The sequence below is a fragment of the Pieris napi genome, chromosome 23 (assembly GCF_905475465.1).
Source record: "Pieris napi chromosome 23, ilPieNapi1.2, whole genome shotgun sequence".
Classification (NCBI taxonomy): Eukaryota; Metazoa; Arthropoda; class Insecta; order Lepidoptera; family Pieridae; genus Pieris; species Pieris napi.
This window is the reverse complement of record NC_062256.1, coordinates 4,496,150-4,514,879: the sequence shown is the minus strand read 5'-3', so window position 1 is coordinate 4,514,879 and position 18,730 is coordinate 4,496,150. Positions and strand designations below refer to the sequence as shown.

At 37.8% G+C, this 18,730-nt stretch overlaps 1 protein-coding gene across 1 annotated transcript in view; it reads right to left on the bottom strand.

Annotated features, from left to right (window-relative positions):
* Positions 1-18,730, bottom strand: part of LOC125061548 (BTB/POZ domain-containing protein 7) — a 33,833-nt gene that overhangs the window by 14,323 nt on the left and 780 nt on the right. The window contains exons 2-16 of the mRNA XM_047667022.1: positions 14,247-14,366; positions 13,689-13,750; positions 12,688-12,785; positions 11,552-11,843; positions 10,905-11,029; positions 10,049-10,114; positions 9,332-9,445; positions 8,290-8,410; positions 7,087-7,207; positions 5,816-5,884; positions 4,837-4,904; positions 3,972-4,097; positions 2,986-3,161; positions 1,558-1,733; positions 340-468 (exon numbers count right to left, since the gene is read on the bottom strand). Coding sequence (XP_047522978.1) covers positions 340-468; positions 1,558-1,733; positions 2,986-3,161; positions 3,972-4,097; positions 4,837-4,904; positions 5,816-5,884; positions 7,087-7,207; positions 8,290-8,410; positions 9,332-9,445; positions 10,049-10,114; positions 10,905-11,029; positions 11,552-11,843; positions 12,688-12,785; positions 13,689-13,750; positions 14,247-14,312 — 1,809 coding nt within the window. The 5' untranslated portion in view covers positions 14,313-14,366. The remainder of the gene's footprint in view (positions 1-339; positions 469-1,557; positions 1,734-2,985; positions 3,162-3,971; positions 4,098-4,836; positions 4,905-5,815; positions 5,885-7,086; positions 7,208-8,289; positions 8,411-9,331; positions 9,446-10,048; positions 10,115-10,904; positions 11,030-11,551; positions 11,844-12,687; positions 12,786-13,688; positions 13,751-14,246; positions 14,367-18,730) is intronic.

Sequence of the window (18,730 nt, the reverse complement as noted above, 5' to 3'; positions counted from 1 at the left end):
TCAGCTGCAAAAAATTGTTCAAATTACTCTACCGAAAAGTGACCCTGTATTACAAGTTTTGGCGCATTTAATAGGGATTCTGAAAAGGTATTACATATGGCCATGAGTCGCTCTAATATCTTTCTAGGAAGAATTATAAACAACGATTGTGAAATAATTGTATTAAAACAATTATTTCTCAACTGTTCGAGTAAATTTAATTGATAAGTACAATAAAGTTGGGTTCTTGTGAACTATTAATATATTTTGTGGAACTATAATATTGTAAAAAAAAACAGTTGTAAAAAAAACCTACAATAATGTTACCTAACACTTAAAAAACAGTTAATAAATCGATACCTTAATCTCATCGAGGTATGGCAGAAAGCAGCGAGGTGAACGAAACGCCCCGCGGCCTAACCATGCGTCGGCTGAGTTGACGCCACTTTCCAAGTGCGCTGGCGCAGGGATCAGACCACGACGGATCATCTGCAAGGTTTTTACATTAATTAATAAATAAAACACAAGTGAACACGCCCTGACAATACACAAGAAGAAATGTGTTTGTGTTTTGCAGGTTTGTCGCAGGATTGGATTTGGATGCTTAGGATACCCTGAACAGCTAAGGAAATAGACGTGTCCATACTAAGAAGATTCTTTCGACACTTTGTTACCAACGCATCCTGAATTTTTTTGGACATGTAACAAGAGATCCAGAAAGTTAAGAAAAACTTATCGTGACTGGCAGTGTGGACGGCACCAGGCCTCGAGGCCGATTCCCTACTCGCTGGACCGATCAAGTTAAGGCCCTTACAGGTCTTGCCTGATGGCAAGACCTGTAAGGGCCTTAACTTGATCCTGGGTGATCCCAAGTTCAGAGGCTTGACGAAGAGAGGGGAGAGTAGAGAATGTTGTGCGGCGCCACTAACACGACCTTCAATAATAAAGAGCGCGACTGACAGTGGCGTAACAATAGGGTGGCAGTGCTGGCAAAATGCCACAGGCCCCCGATCCAAGAGGGCCCCTGCCCAAGTGATATTATGTTCTATGGATGAATGGGAAGTCTCCAATACGTATTGGGCTAGCGTGGGGACTACAGACTATTCCCTCTCGCCTAAGAGAAGAGGCCTATGGCCATTAGTGGGACATATACGGGTAATTGAGCACGCTGAAAATCTCGAAGTTTATTAAAATTAAACTGAGTACAACGTGACGATTTTTACTGATAGGGAATTTGCCACGGGCTCCAGATGGTATAGTTACGCACTGGCGACTTAAGAAGAAGAGGACAATACAAGGTTAAGAGCAAAATGACAATGACGACTCATTGGTCTAGTGGTTAGTACCCCCCCCCCCCTGACTGCGAATCCATGGGTCCCAGGTTTGATCCCCGGCTGAGACGAACATCGATGTGATGAGCATTTGGTGTTGTGCTCTTGGGTGTTTAAATATGTATTTATATGTCTATCTATCTATAATATGTATGTATATCCGTTGCCTAGTACCCATAACACAAGCTTCACCAGCTTAGCATGGGACTAGGTCAATTGGTGTGAATTGTCTAAAAAAAAAACTTACCTGTTGAAGGAGGTCACAGTCGGACGGCAAATGTTCAGTCCGCAAGTGCGGGACGAGGGAAGCGAGCGCGTCCCTCACACCAGCCTCGCTTACGTCACGCCGTCGCCCGCCACGCGCGCGTCGCGACACCGAGTGCGCTGTGTGCCATACTACGTTTGGCTCGCACGAACCCCCATCTAGAAGGTTCATTACTACGTATTGTAGGTGCGACATTTGTAAAAATAATACTTGACATTGAAGAATACCACTAATATTATAAAGGGGAAAGATTTGTTTGTTTGTAATCAATAAATTCTACTGAATCGATCAGCAAAAACTATAGAGTATATAAAAAATAATATTTAACATAGTCCATATAGTAACATAGTCATCTATGTTACTGTATAAGTTAAGTAAAATTAATTTTGAAATCTTAAGAATATACCTAAACTGTATCGTTTTCATTGATTTTTAAAGATATTGTATGTTGTTAGCCTTGTGACCGAATTAAGGCGGTTGAAACCGCAGAATACAACTAGTATTATGCACACTTAGAAGGGAGATCAATAAAAGCCCAGCAACCCCAATTACTTAAAATACCTTTCAAGGAAGGAATTAAACAATTATAACAAACTGTATAGATCCTGATTATATTATATCAAAAATATAAGCGTGTCATAGATTCGTCAATAATACTAAGTTTTTTTATTTATTACAAAAATCTCTTTTAATTACATTAAAAAATAACTGCTTTATTAAATACTAGCGACCCGCCCCGGCTTCGCACGGATACAAAGCTGAAACTAAATTCAAAGTGCTATAGAGCTATCGTCGAAAATATTCATTTAAATGAAATGCTGTAAAGGGCCATATAGATCTATATTAAATCAACAATGTATTTAGGGTATTTAATAGGATAAGGATTAATGCTGTATTGCTTAAAATTGCTTCGAAAATTAGCCATTATTTGTCGTAAAAAGTAACAAAAAATAACAAAAAAACGTTATTCTGGGATATCCATGAGAGGTAGACATATACCATCGCGGAGTTTTCAGTAGACTTTTTCAATGTGTACAATACTTAGTTTATTATTTTGATCAATGTCGTAGGGTTCGCAATGTAAGCGGAAAAACTGTAATTATTTACGATTAACGACATCTCATTAGAAACCTCAAAAATAACAGTATTTCTCCATTCATATTTAATGGATGTTATTATACATATAAACCTTTCTCTTCAATCACTCTATCTATTTAAAAAACCGCATCAAAATACGTTGCGTAGTTTCAAAGATTTAAGCATACTTAGGGACAGAGAAAGTGACTTTGTTTTATACTATGTAGTGAAGAGCTAGCAGCTTTTGAAAGCTTTATATCTATCTATCATACTAATATTCACCTGCAAAACAGAAAACTATAAAATCCTGAAACAAATGTGTATAATAATCACCTCTCGTATCTGCAGCCCGTTCAGCCCACCGCAATGCCGCTCTCAACGCTTGAGGTTCGCTTGCCTGAAGGAACTGCGAAGACAAAGCTTCAGCTAAGGCCGCCCTTGGCAACCGCGCGGATGCGGCACAGGACATTATCGTGGGGAATTCATCGCGAAGGTAACGCATTGCTTGCCTGGAAATTTGACAGTCATTGGTGCCAAAAGTCATCTATCTAGGTACAATTTGTACACTTATGCATGTCAAATGACGCCGTCTCACTATCTTATAGCGGCATTAGTGCCCACACATTGTTATCGTCTATGTATTATTGAATTGTGTAATATCTTTTTGAAGTTATACTTCTTTAGGCGCGTTATGAAAAATTGATGAGAGTTAAATTTTACGATGCCCGCGCACCGTGACACAAAATTATGACGCATGTTGGCACGCACGCCGCCTCTGTTCACTGTGTATTTATATTTATTTTATTTATCCACATGCTTTGAGTTTCTACATTTAAAACACGTGTTTTCATTTTGTTTTCATTATACAAGTGCGAATTTTATATGTGCGTCTGAATTATAATTAATATTAGAAAATAATAATAAATATAATATTAATAAATATTTATTTAATATTATATATTTATTTATTTAATTTTTCAAATGTAAACTGAACTTTATTGACTATAATGACTCTGTTTCCAGTCTTTGATAATTTAATTGTAATTAATTATTTGCATGCAATCAAAAACTGTTTTTAATAATGCCAAAGAAGTATAACTTCCTACGCGCGTACATAAGTACACGCACCCTTTTTTTATTAGGGTTTTCTTGATGCAAAGTTTAAACTTATGTAGCGGAAGTTTGGTTACATGATCTGGAATTTTGTTCCATTTGTATACATTTCCCCATAAATGAGTGAGCAGTTTTATGAAGTCTGAAAGCTGGAAAATCAAGTCTATTCCTTGCGTTCTAAATTTTTTTGTCATAAATAAACATACCGATGGACCCAAGCACTGGCGTGGGGCTGTGCGCACCAACGGAGGACGTGGGGCAAAGTCTCAGGAGACAACGCGAACAGTATAGCGTCTTCACATCCTTGGGACACTATCGCCATCTCCAAAAACCTGTAACAGACATTTTTATGTATTCACATTGCAATTTAAAATTAATTTTTGGGTGAGATTGTTAAGGAGAACTTGTTTATTGCATAGATTTTATCGCGGGCATTAAGCGCGATGACCGAATCGAGAAATTCCGTACACGATGACGTAATATAGGTGAGGCTAATACGCGTTAGAGCAGGACAGAACGCATACTGCGTCTCACATCGGTCTGGCGTGATCGGTGACGTAGCCCAGGTGCGTTAGAGTGGGACAGAACGCATACTGCGTATTCACATCTCCCTGGCGAGATCGGTGACGTAGCGTAAGCACGACCGGTGCAGCCGGTACGCGTGAGAGTGAAACAGACTATATAGGCGTCTTAGTCTGAGTCAGGTAGATTGAATTAATAACAAAGAAAAAAATGAATTAATATTTAAAAAAGAATACTACATAAACTTTTTTTTTATGTTACAGGAGGCAAATGATCAGGTGTTAAGTGATACCGCCGCCCATGGACACTCGCACTGCCAGAAGGCTCGCAAGCGCACTATCGACCGACATACATATATATATATATGTTCGCAGAGTGAATTAATAGTAGCAATATTATGTGTTTAATATTATATACTTAATTATATTTTTTTCGACATTATCGTACTGGCATAGTATGTAAGGATAATGTATGTATATATGTAATAAATAAATAATAAATTACATAAAGGCTCGGATACATAACTCAATGAGGTAAACCAAGTCTTACCGTGCTATTTCATAGAGCTGAAAAGCGTCGTCTAACTGTGACGTAGTTGAAGTTCGACCACTGCGCGACTGAAAGATAATTCTATGAATTAAAACCAATTCAATTAATATGGGACCAAAAAAGGGACTATATACAATAAAATTAACCAACTTTAAATACTTGTCAACATTAAACTCTGATTTTTCATTCCGTAGAATTCTGACATTTCATAAGTGTTGCTACTAAAAAAGTTCATACCGAAAAAGGGACAAATTTGACCCATTTGAGATCAATAAAAAATAAAACGTTACGTTTATATTTTACGTTTTACCTACAAAAACGTAAATCTAAATATACAATTACTCAAGTGACGTAATACAAAAATAACAAATACAGTTTAATATCACGAACAATATATCTAATTATCTTTAATTATTTTATTTTATTTTTAGCTGGCATCACTGCCTACTAATTCCAGGTTTAGTAAACATGTCAAAAAATTATAGCTGTCAGAATTCTACGAAATTAAAACAGTATAGTGTATGTAATATCCAGAAACGCGTAATGTCAAAAAATTATGAACAGAATTAAAATAAAATCTGGACTGGTCCCTAAGTTAGAAGTATAAAAGAGCATGTCGATATGACTAGAAAAGAGATATAAGACAAACTTATATCCTCTCTTTTTGGAAGTCTCTGAAAAAGGTATTATTCTTCTAATAAAATACAAAGTAGGTAAATTGATCATAATGATTAAATTGAAACAATTTTTTATGGATTGCCATCTACAGGTCAATCTGTTACGCTTACACTCTTAAACCACTGTACCCATTTTAATGAAATTTAAAAAGGATAAAGACCTTGGAACACATTACCTCTTATCGCAAAAGGGATTGAAATGCAATTAAAGTCACATAGCAAATTAAAAATGCTGCTCAAAGTCCCACGCGGATGAGGTCGCGGGCAAAAGTTGGTCATCAGTTTATATAAAATACACTTACCGCTGTCCCGGTTGAGTTGCCACTCGTTGAAGGCGATGATGTGTTGCGGCTTATCAAGCTAAGATCCACCTGTAACATTACATATCTCTATCACTTTATACTTTATTTATAACTAATTAGAGATATTATGATTTATTTCTTTTGTTGAGTTCATGTTTTAATCGACTCTTAACTTTTTTGTGCAATATTTTTCTTACTATTAATAAACTAAATTTATATTTTAATTTAATTTGAAATGATTTTTTTTGAGATGATAATAAAAAATGAATGGTGTTCAAATGTAATATTATATGTGTTTTGCATTATTGTGTAAAAAAAATGTCGAAAAAAAGATTTCAAAGCTGAAAATATTCTATTGATAGAAATGATAGCTGTTCTAACCGACATCGATACAATAATTATTATTGTAAAATAAAGAAAGAAAAATTATCTCTCTAAAATCGTGAAAGTTAATCAGAGGCCACAATACGACTGCATTTTTTTAAAACATTTTAGTTGAAAACAGTTCAGAAATTCTACAAGATTTTTAAACTAATTTATTTCTTAACTAGCGACCCGCCCCGGTTTCGCACGGATGCAATGCTGATACTAAATTTAAAGTGCTATAGAGTATAGGGAGAAACGCGGCCTGCGACGCGCTGCATCCCGCAATTTTTAAATTTGTAATATCTTTGAAAATATTAATTTAAATCATATGCTGTAAATGGCCTTATAGATCTATATTAAATCAACAATATATTTAAGGTATTTAATAGGATAAGGATTAATACTGTATTGCTTAAAATGGCTTCGAAAATTAGCCATTATTTGTCGTAAAAAGTAACAAAAAATGACAAAAAAATGTTGTAGTGGGATATCCATGAGATATAGACATATACCATTGCGGAGTTATCTGTAGACCTTTTCAATTGTAGAATACTTAGTACATTTTTTTAATAAATCTCGTAGGGAACAAATTTAATTACTTACGACATCACATTAGAAACCTCAAAAATAACAGTATTTCTCCATCCATATTTAATGGATGTTATTATACATAAAAAACCTTCCTCTTCAATCACTCTATCTATTAAAAAACCGCATCAAAATCCATTGCGTAGTTTTAAAGATTTAAGCATACATAGGGACAGAGAAAGCGACTTTGTTTTATACTATGTAGTGATTGTTACATATTCATTATATAAAGTATTAAGATTGCTGACGAACTATAATGACGTAACAGTGTTCGTTCACGATGGTTCACTTTGGGACTCGTTACAATGACTCCATACCTGGTCCGTATAAGCGGCGTGCAACAAGGCGTGTGCGAACCTCCTTGGAAGAACTTTCTCATCGACACACACTGTCCCACCTGCGCCGGCGCCTGTCGACCCGCGACGGCACATCACACTACTGTAATAATTAATATTACTTAATTAATATTAATATATAAATAATTAAAATTATTTAGTAAATAATTAATATTATTGGATTATTGTCAGTCCAACACCATAGCAGCTTGAGCCATTATCAAATACAGTAAAAAAACTTAAAATTCACATTTTCCTTCTTGTACAGATACAGGATGTATGTTTCTGGGTATATACTGGGTACGGACTTCAACAACATGTTCCTATAAATGTCGCAATTTGTACCTAACTGTGACCTATTTGTCTCACTCTGTCACATTAATTTCTGTATTTATTAGTTTACACTAAGTATAACTAATACTCAACACTCATAAAATTAATAAACATTAATTTATCAAACTATCCATTATTAAATGATTTTTATAGTGTGGTTTTTATGTTAGAATAAAAATGCCGCAACTCTTCAGTTTGAGAACACTAACAGTTGACGCATGCGCAATGGCTTAAAAGCGTCGCACAGGTGGTATTCGCTATCCTCGTCTGACGAATGATTAACTCTTATTTGCGGCCAGATTTAACTAGGCACCCATATACGATGCTTCAAGCAAAGCTTCAAATTGATAATAAATGTACGCTATAAACGTATAAATGTATCGAAATCATACCTGTTTACACCTGGCTGCGAAGAGGTGCGGCCAGGTGCGCAACGGCAACCGTGACTTTTTAAAATCTTTATGTAAGTTGCCGAGATGTAGACGATATATTATTAAAGTAACAAGTGAACGAAATGTTTACCCAAAAATCAATTCAAAATAATTAAATTAAAAATACTAGCGGCCAAATTTTGATAGGCACCCTGGTAATTTTACATTCTTTTAATTATAAATATACATAAAAATTTGGTTTTAGCAAATATTCGATGATCGCACTAATCATGCAGCCGGATCTTAGACTATTAGAAAAAGCTTCATCACAAAACCGATTTGAAAATCTGAGGCCCAGACCTAAAAGGTTGTAATACCACTTGTTTTTATCAGAATAAAGATCTTCACACATTTTTATCGTACCGCCGACATTTACTCACGTGACCAAAACAAAGTATTTTTAGTAGTCTGTTCTACTCACCGGAAGAATGGAGACCTTGCAGCTAAAAGGAGTGTGTGACAAGGCAGTTCCAGGGCATTGCGGAAGCCGTACGCCGATCCACCTTCGCACCGCCATGATAAACGGGCATCGCATGATTCGCCTGAAATATAGGTTTTCTTTTTACACGCTTTATATTAGCTTCACCTGTATGTATGTATGTATGTAACCGACTCCTTCGGACTCGATTTTGACCCACTTTAAACGGACAGATTTAATTCAAACTTTGTACACTTATAAAGAATCAGCGACAATATAATAATTTCATAGGTTTATCTCGAAAAAACAATGAAATTTTTTTTAAGTCCACAAAGCAATACGATTAAATTGAGACAACACGTATTGCTGCTAGACTAAAAAGTGGAAAATGAATATAGTTTAAAAAAACTTTAAAACACGCTTTTAAAGCACATCAAACTAAAAAGTGAAAAATAATTCCTAATTTAGGCTGAAAATGGTAATGAACAAAAAATACTGGTTTTATTGTGAAAAAGCGTGGGTTGCTCGATAGACGAAAAATATACTTATTTAATTACGCTTATTACTATGCAACACGCAGATTTGAAGTACTAGCATATATAGTCTGATTTTTCATTCCGTAGAATTCTGACAGCTATCATTTTTTGACATGTCAGAGAGTTACCTTTTTGGCCGGGCACATTTTTCAATTTCAATACGAGACAACATCTGAGTCTATACATACATTTTATTTGTTAGTGAATGTATATATTTTATTAAGTGCGGTGCTCAGTGAGCACTGCTCACATTAAAAGCTGCACATTCGCCAGATGTGGACGCACCCTTATACTTTGTATGAACGTATCACTTGTATTACTTTTTAGAACAGTCTTGGCCCAGTGGCTTCGGCGTGCGAATGTCATTCGTGGGGTTCGGACCCGTCTATGCACTAATGTACTTTTTATGCGATTTGAACACCTACTTGTACGGTGAAGGCAAACATCGCAAGAACGATCACGATGATACAGAAATTTGAGGCCTGGTTGCAAATCTTTGCATATCTTACCAGAATCCAGTAAATATTTGATATCTCTATAAAGCGAATCGAGTGAAAACCCAAGTATGGCTGACAGACGACGTATGGACGACACGTCACGGCGACATGAGCAGGATCGACGGTCTGAAATATACAAAATTTTGAAAATATACAAAAGTTTGCCAAAGAAATTTCACTTCTGACATGTGTAGTTTGTGCGCACACACGTTTTATAACTCAATTGTAGCAGGACGAACAATACTTCAAACTATCCATTTAAAAAAGGTATATACATATATGAGACACTTCTTGCCGGACACCACCACTATGTGCTCACACATTATGAAACCAGTTGTCATTCCAGGTATTTCCGAATCGTTATTACGGCCTTTAAAAGAAGAGCGTAAAGCCGACAACGCACTTGCAAACCTCCTGGTGTTACGGGTGTCCATGGGCGTCTTAACTTGACCCGTCTGTTCGCCTGCCTCCTGTCCCATAATCTAATATATAAATTTCTCGTGTCACAATGTTCTCCGAAACGCCGAAACGGCTCAACCGATTCTTATGAATTTTTTAATTCATATTCAGTATTATTTTAGGTAAGATAGTAGTAGGTAAGTAATTATTGTATAGGCTAGATAGTAATTCATGTAAAGTCGCACTCTTTTTTTGTGAAATGAATAAAAATACTTGATAAGATGATACCAAAAATACCTGAAATATATAAAAAGTATATTTTATACTTACAAGTAGCCGTATTCTCGACACTGATGATATCCAGATCTACTTCAGAGCCCATACCGCGCTCCCATTCTGAAAATTATACAAAACTAATTAATTACAGTAAAAGTGTTAATAAATTTGTATATTTTGGAGGTACATTGGTACGTCCATTTGGAAGTGTGCAAACTATAAACAACAATCAAATATGACAAAAAAAACTGGAATATCAGCTAGAAGACATTAAAAAAATACTGTATTTTATTTATTATTATTAACTAGCAAAAATATTACGTGTATTTAGGATAAGAAGAAACTAATTTGTTTTTAAAAGAATTGAGTGAAGAGGCCAGAACAACATTCTCACGGAGTTCACTCCATAAAGGCGATGGCTCCAACTCGGTATGGGAAAATGTTTAATAAGGCATTTTCATTATTTTGGAAGTGGTTAGTTTTAGTGTATGGCGTCAAAGACGCTTGTTTTCATTTATTCTCAATGTGTTCTACAAAGCCAGAAATAATTTTGTATGTTATTTCGATATCCTCTTAAGATTCTGAAAAATTTTTGTTGCCCTCCATTACACATTTTCAATTAATGTGATATCTTTCCTACCCTACCTAAGCGTATTCCAACAGTGGCCGTATATACCCTTTAAATAATAGTAGAAAAGAGTTTGGTCTATCTTTCTTACCTTACCTAATCTTTCTAACCTGAATTAGCTCTTTTTATCATAATAATTATATGTGGTTCCCATTTCAAATCAATGTTTACCAAGATCCACCAAGATCTTTTTGTGTTTTTACCATCCAAAAACTACTTTTACATTTATTCCTTGGAATTGGCAGTCCTTAAGCTTTTATAAGAAAACACATTCGTTCTTACTGCGACAGGCAGGACAGGGCGGCGTTGGCGGTGGAGCAGCCCCAGCGTACAAGGCCAAGAGTAGGGCTTCACCCTCTTCCCTGCGTAGCCCTGCACAAGCACCCTCCAATGGCACACGACTCGACCTGTAAATGTCATATTCTGTTTCGAAGGACCAAAATTTAACCACGACGCTTCATTTTTTTTCCAATTGAAAATGATTTTTTACAACGAAAAATAAATTACGAGTCAGTTAAACACAAGACAAGCTTATTAAAATCTTATCAGTATTATTGCACTCTTTTTAATATTATAGCGTAAACACCTTGTGACAGAGACGAAAGTTAAGAGAGTGCTATTAAACGAATTAAGACGAAATTAATAAGAAAAATGTGCGATACTTAAATTTGAAATATTATTTGGACATTACTGAGAAACTAACACATGAGTAGAGACGCTTTTTATAGGTCATTTTTATGAAACATCAATGGGCAAATAAAACATATTACATATGTGTAATTATTGAAGTTTTTTTATGATTATTGTAATTTTTTTACTAAGATTATTTTCTTCTATGTTACAAATTTCAGCATGTTTAAATATATAGACAGCTATACATCATGAGATATCTACTATGCCAGACCAATAAAATGTATACTATAACATACTTGGGATACCGATGCATCAAATCTCTGAAGTATGTACACCGTGCAGCCAATATAAGCCTATGAGCTGGTAGAGCCCAACCCGCGCCGCATACTTCCACATCACAGGCCACTCTGTCACGTAACAGCACTGCTAGATCTGCGTGCAAAGCTGCTGCTGGCTCGCGTGCCAACTCCGCCTGCGTCACCAAGTCACGAAGGGCCGCCCCCGCCTCTAACTCGGCGCATAGCAGAAACACCTCTGCCACACGCCAACCGCTGACGACCGACCGAATATAGCGCGCATGTTCGCATCCTAAGGATAAAAGGAATATTGAATACATATAGTACAAAATTTTATATATCGTAACTATGACACAGACCTATTAGTCCTTTTTATGATACGGAAGTCGTAAATTTTACTATAGACAGCGCATTTAATAGTCTACACAAGACATTCTTTTGTTTGACTCAAAAGCTTATTTGCTCAAAATTCATACAAGATGTACGCTCACTTATTCGTAGTAAGTACCCCCTGTTCTATGTCTTATTGTGTTTTTTTCCTTATTTGTACTTTTTATGTTCTAATATAATTAACTTTTATTTTCTAATTAATTTTTTTGTGGTAAATGAAGTCGTTTTTTAACTCGTTGTGTTAATTAATGGTTAATAAGAAAGTCTTAGCACTAACTAGAAATCTAGACATATATACTGTAACCACAAAATTGGTAATTAAATAAATAAAAAAATCATATAATTTTTCTTTGAGTCAGGTGAGTATAAAATAAAGCTTTAAAGCTGGGACCGAAGGGCCTCATAGCTTAGCGGCCTTATTAAGTGGCAGCTAGTTGAGGAGTACCGGGTTCGATTTCCGGTTCGAGGGCAAGTTTTAATTTAATTTAAATTTGTTCTCAGCCTTTGGGAGGGTTGTACGGTACCGGGCGAGTGCTAAAACCGTACATGGAGGACATGGTCGAATTTCAAAGGCAAAAAGCACGAATTATAAAAATCTTTTACTTGAGACTGGCTAATGCACGAACCGTGCCAAAGCCATAAAGGAAAAAAAAACTGGGACCGCGATCTTTCAAGAACTTTCCAGTCTCTGCCTGAACACGAATGCTGTAACAATTCGTGTTTATATCCGAAGTATCAATCCTCACCTCGATCAGGCCGACAGTCGCGAGGCCTGCGTGCGGCAGCCGCTATTCTCCGCCTCAATGTGCCCAGTCCTGCACCGCCCGATTTCTTCTTTCTTTCACTGGAATATATAACTTATATTATCTTCTGAGTTATAATTAACTGACTCTCATCTGAGGTCGTACGTGTGTACCAATGTCCAATGGGTTTTACTTATTGTCGCTTTTACTATTTCACACCCCTTCTTCATACAATACAAGACAAACCCAACTATTTAAAATTCCTCGGTCTAATACAAACTATTTACGTAACTCAGTCATGTATCGTATACCTTTAGATTATAACACAAATTACCAGCAAATAGATATATATAATGTAACTAAAAAATGTTTAAAAAATAATTTAAAAAAGTCTGGTATCTTTTATTAATAAGGGCTTTGTTATTCTTCCTTTATATGAAATATATATTATGATCAATGAATCTTAGAACTTAGAATTTATTATAAATACATATATATACTTTGTTATATTTTTGGTATATATAGGTGAAACTGTGCTTTGTTTAGGTATGTTTGAATGTGTATTCCATTCTTGGCTTTTGTATGTAATTGTTTGGATATTGTTTATTGAGTAGCTGTAGGAATACTGTTGAGCAAATAATAATCTATAATAATAATAATAATCTTTATTTTCTTCTCTCACATACATAAGGTTTTTATGATTAAACTAAGATTATAACATTAGGATAAATAAATAAAATAAATCTAAGGTTGAGGCCTCATTGATCTGTTTATTATTTGAGTATATATATATATATATATATTTATTATTCATACACCCCCCCCCCCCTGTAACGCGCCGAAACTTTTTTCTGTACCCAATAGTAAAACGTTTCGTGACCACTCAGTGGCTCTTTATAACTAAAACTTACCATTATGTGTGTAAAGTACTGGAAGGTCGAAAGTAATATTAACAATAACGCGTAATTCAATACCCGCCCCATCATAAGAAGAAAAATACTAACCGTATCACGTCGGCCATGGTGGGCGGCGAGGCGGGCCCACCACCGTCACACGCATCCCCTTCCTGAAAAATATGTATCATTATGTTATTGTATATATATATTATATATTTTTTTTAATAGTTATTTTCTTTGATTCATATAAATATAAAGAGAAGCCCGTGATTATGGGAGCTCTTTACGATTTACGAGCATCTACTGGTCTATTGGCTTCAGCGTGCGACTCTCATACCTGAGGTCGTATGTTCGAACCCCGGCTGTGCATCAATGGACTTTCTTTCTATGTGCGCATTTAACATTTGCTCGAACGGTAAAGGAAAACATCGTGAGTAAACCGACATGTCTTAGACCCAAAAAGTCGACGGCGTGCGTCAGGCACTGAAGGCTGATCACCTACTTGCCTATTAGATTAAAAAAAATATCATGAAACAGATTCAGAAATCTGAGGCCAAGACCTAAAGAGGTTGTAGCGCAATTTATTAATTTTATAGAAGCATTAATTTGCACACAGCTCAAGGGTAATAGTCGGTATATTTTAGATATATGTATCAAAGACATTACCTGCGGGTGTGAGAGCGCGGCGCCCATGTCGTGACGCGCGCGCAGACAGCACAGCAGCCGGCTCATCCCCCGCCATCCGCCCTACCCGCCATCACCGCCCCAAACCACGGCAACATGTACCTTCAGATAGATTCCTAAATTTAGTTACACCTTCAATTTTGCTTTTCTTAGTACTCTCACAATAAATTTTAAATTGTTCAAAAGTTCTAAATGGTACATTTCTCACAGTGTTTGCCTGGAAGAGATCGCTCGAAAGCGATAAGGCCGTCAGTTGCCTTTCCTTTACATGTATGTAATTATGTGAAATTTTTATATTATAATGCAACAAAGTGTAAATCTAATATATAAAATTCTCGTGTCGCGGTGTTTGTAGTTAAACTCCTCCGAAACGGCTCGACCGATTCTCATGAAATTTTGTGTGCATTTTGGGAATGTCTGAGAATCGGACAACATCTATTTTTCATCCCCCTTAATGTTAAGGGTAAAACCCTAAAATTTTATTTTTAGATAAAAAAAAAATTATATGATACAGCATTAAAAATATATACAACCCCTAATTTTCACCCCTCTACAATCAACCCCTTTTTTTTATTATAAATGATAAACATGGCAAAACGACGTTTGCCGGATCAGCTAGTAAATATATAAAAAAAATACATCAAGCAAATTTAACTGATGAGATTTTATTTGAAAAATTTGTACTCTAATCTTGTAACCTTAACTGCGCACTGTTATTGGGAGTAGTATTAATTAATGAGCACTCCTTTACGAATTAAGAACTTTGCAAGGCTTCAATACACAATACATTCGATTGCCGCATAAGATGCAGATTTTACAACTTCTCTATAATGTTCTTTTTAAACCTAAATCTCCTAGTTACTTAAAGCAAAATTTTAATTTGCTCTCTAGCGGTAATTTTGACTTGCATATGGACTAATTTTTTACCAATTGATATCAGACAAGCTCAGTCATTAAATTTATTTAAAAAGCTTTTTTTTACATTTTTTATCTGCCTCGAATTAGATACTACTTATATATATACATTGTATACTCTTTATAACGTCATTCGTTATAACGTAAAATGAGTAAAATTTATGTGGTCTAACCCAATACCCACACATTAATTCTCTCTCTCTATAACGAATAAAAATGCTTGGTCTCCTGAAATTCGTTATAAAGAGGTTACACTGTATATTAATTGTGACTCAGTTAACCTTTTGATTGGCTTTAAATTTTTTGTTTATAGATAATTTTATTTATTTTGACTTTTTCTATAGATAAAATCTATATTAGTTATAGTTACATGTTATTTTGAGTTTATTGTTAATTATTTGGCACTTCTTGTACTTTAACCCTCTGTAGATGTTTCTTATTTATTGTTCCATATTAGGGTTGCCTGGGAGAAATCGCTTGTTAGCAATAATAATAATAAATGTAATCTTCTATCACTTTCAAAATTATCTGCTAACAAAAACTATAAACTAAACCTCAAGACTAGTGGGAGTGCCATGCTGTTGCCTTCGGGCTTCAGCCAAATGGGCAGGCACGACCGGGGCAGTACCACTGTCTCTCAGAAAACCGGCGTGAAGTGATGCAATAGGTTCGCCCTATTGTACTCGCGTTTCGTGCGGTGAGAGAGACTCCCGGAGCCCATCCCCCTCCCCCTCCCCTCTACAAGAAATATGAAGGTGCAGAAAAAACAGAAACTACCCCAGGGGGGTACCACACGCGCTCGCGGTGGAGAATCCCCCTCTGGGCGTCCAACACCGGGACACACAGCACCCGGTGGTGGACGCACAGGCTGCCCTTCGTATTCTGGGGGGGGCAATTCTGCGCTCGATAAAAACAATAGTAATCGTTCTCGGGGCAAACGGAGCAATTTAACAAAGGCACCCCCGTCCACACTCGCCGTGGACTTCACAAATGTTAGGGGGCTCAATTCCAACATCAACGCTGTCCACCACCATTTAGAGACTGCGAAGCCGGCCTTGCTCTTTCTTACCGAGACTCAGATTTCCTCCCCGGCTGATACTTCCTACCTCTCCTACCCGGGGTACAAATTGGAACATTCATTTGTGCCGCGGGCTGGAGTTTGCGTGTACGTCAGAGAGGATATCTGTTCTCGTCGCCTCGGGACGCTTGAAGGAAGGGACCTATCTAACCTCTGGCTGCGCGTAGACTGCGATGACCATCCGCGATTCTACGCATGCCTGTATAGGTCCCATAGCGGAAATACCGAAACTGACCGACTCATTGAGCACATCCAAATGGCTACAGATTCCCTGCTCGAAAGGGTTCCTACCGCTGAAATCGTGATACTTGGCGATTTTAACGCCCACCATACCGATTGGCTCGGTTCTGAAACTACCGATCACGCGGGAAGATCCTTTCACGACTTTGCTTTAGCCTACGACCTGACACAAATGGTCCCTGCGATTACGCGAATACCAGATGTGGATGGTCATAAACCCTCTTTGTTGGACCTTCTGCTGACTTCACATCCGGAGAACTACCAAGTCTCTGTTGAACCGCCATTGGGTTCATCAGATCATTGTGTGGTCCGGAGCATTGTGCCGTTCACGCGCCCTCTACGGCCTAGCTTCGCGGGCTGTCGCCGCGTGTAGCACTATAAGTCAGCAGATTGGGATGGGATGCGGTCTTTTTTTGCGTCCTACCCTTGGGGGCCCATTTGCTTTTCGTCGAGTACTCCAGATGCCGACGCTGACTCTGTCGCCGAGGTGGTCCTGCAGGGTATGGATCTTTTTATTCCATTCTCTGCGGTGCCGGTCGGTGGCAAGTCCCAGCCTTGGTTTAGGCGTTCTTGCAAAGCGGCTTTGCGCCGTAAGCATGAATGCTTCAAAGCCTGGGCAGAAGCGGTGACATCCTGTGATGTGACTATCGGCGAACGTAAAAAAGCATACAATTCAGCCTCCAGGTCCTTCAAGCGGGAAATCGCTAAAGCAAAGTCAGAGCACATTGCCAGATTTGGTGAGAAGTTGGCCCGCCTCCCTTCGGGAACTCGAGCCTTCTGGTCTCTTGCCAAAGCTGTCCAAGGGAATTTCTGTCAGCCCTCAATTCCACCATTGCATAGGGAGGATGACTCACTGGCCCATACCGCGAAAGAGAAGGCCGATCTTCTAGGCTGTCTCTTTGCGTCGAACTCCACTTTGGATGATCAAGGGAAGGAACCACCGACACTATTGCGGTGTGATACTACGATGCCCGAAGTTATATTCCGGCAACGTGCTATCCGTAAAGCTTTGTCTTCCTTGGACATCCATAAGTCGAGCGGGCCTGATGGCATTCCCCCAATTGTGCTGCGTACTTGTGCTCCTGAGTTGGCTCCGGTCCTAACGCGCCTTTTCCGGTACCTTTACACGCTCGGCACTGTTCCGAAGTGCTGGAAGATCGCTTCGGTACATCCGATCCCTAAAAAAGGCGATCGCTCTGATCCGTCCAACTATCGCCCAATAGCTATAACCTCCTTGTTCTCCAAAATAATGGAAACCATTATTAACAGCCAGCTCTTGAGGTATCTAGAGGTTAACTCCCTTTGTCGCTACTCCCCTCTTCGAAGACACTCTCCTTAAAGCCTCAGCTAGCATCGGAATACTGGGCGTTGACATATCGAATAACGTTCAGTTTCGCGGTCATCTGGAAGGAAAGGCTAAATTAGCCTCCAAAAAGCTTGGTGTGCTCAGCAAGGCGAGACGGTACTTCACTCCGGGCCACCGCTTGCAACTATATAAAGCGCAAATTCGGCCCCACATGGAGTACTGCTCTCACCTCTGGGCGGGAGCTCCCCAGTACCAGCTCCTTCCACTTGACCGTATTCAACGAAGAGCGGTTCGAATCGTCGACGACCAGTCACTTTCCGTGCGGCTTGATCCCTTGGCGTTGCGTAGAGATGTAGGATCTCTCTGCATCTTCTACCGCATTTACCATGGAGAGTGTTCAGAGGAGTTGTTCGGTCTAATACCTGCAGCTGAGTTTCATCATCGGACGTTAAGGCAAAATACAAAATACCATCCGTATCACCTCGACGTCCGTCGTTCCACAACAGAGCGTTTTCTAAGGCAGTTTTTGCCGCGCACCACCACTATGTGGAACCAGCTGCCCACAGAAGTATTTCCGAACCAATTCGACTTAGGGTCCTTCAAGAAAAGAGCGTACCAATTATTGAAAGGCCGGCAACGCACTTGCGAGCCTTCTGGCATTGTGAGTGTCCATGGGCGGAGGTATCACTTAACATCAGGTGAGCCTCCTATTACATAAAAAAAAAAAGAGTTACTAAGAAAAGAAAAATACTAGTAAAAAACTTCAAATAAGTAATAAAAAAGTTTTTAAACCTTACCATTACATTTTATTTTGCTTTATGTTATGATATACTAGATTCAATCTTGGCACCAGAAGTACATAGTACAGAGTCATGGAATGTGCTGATTGTAGGCATGTGATACCAAAAAAAGTAAACTTACTTTGGC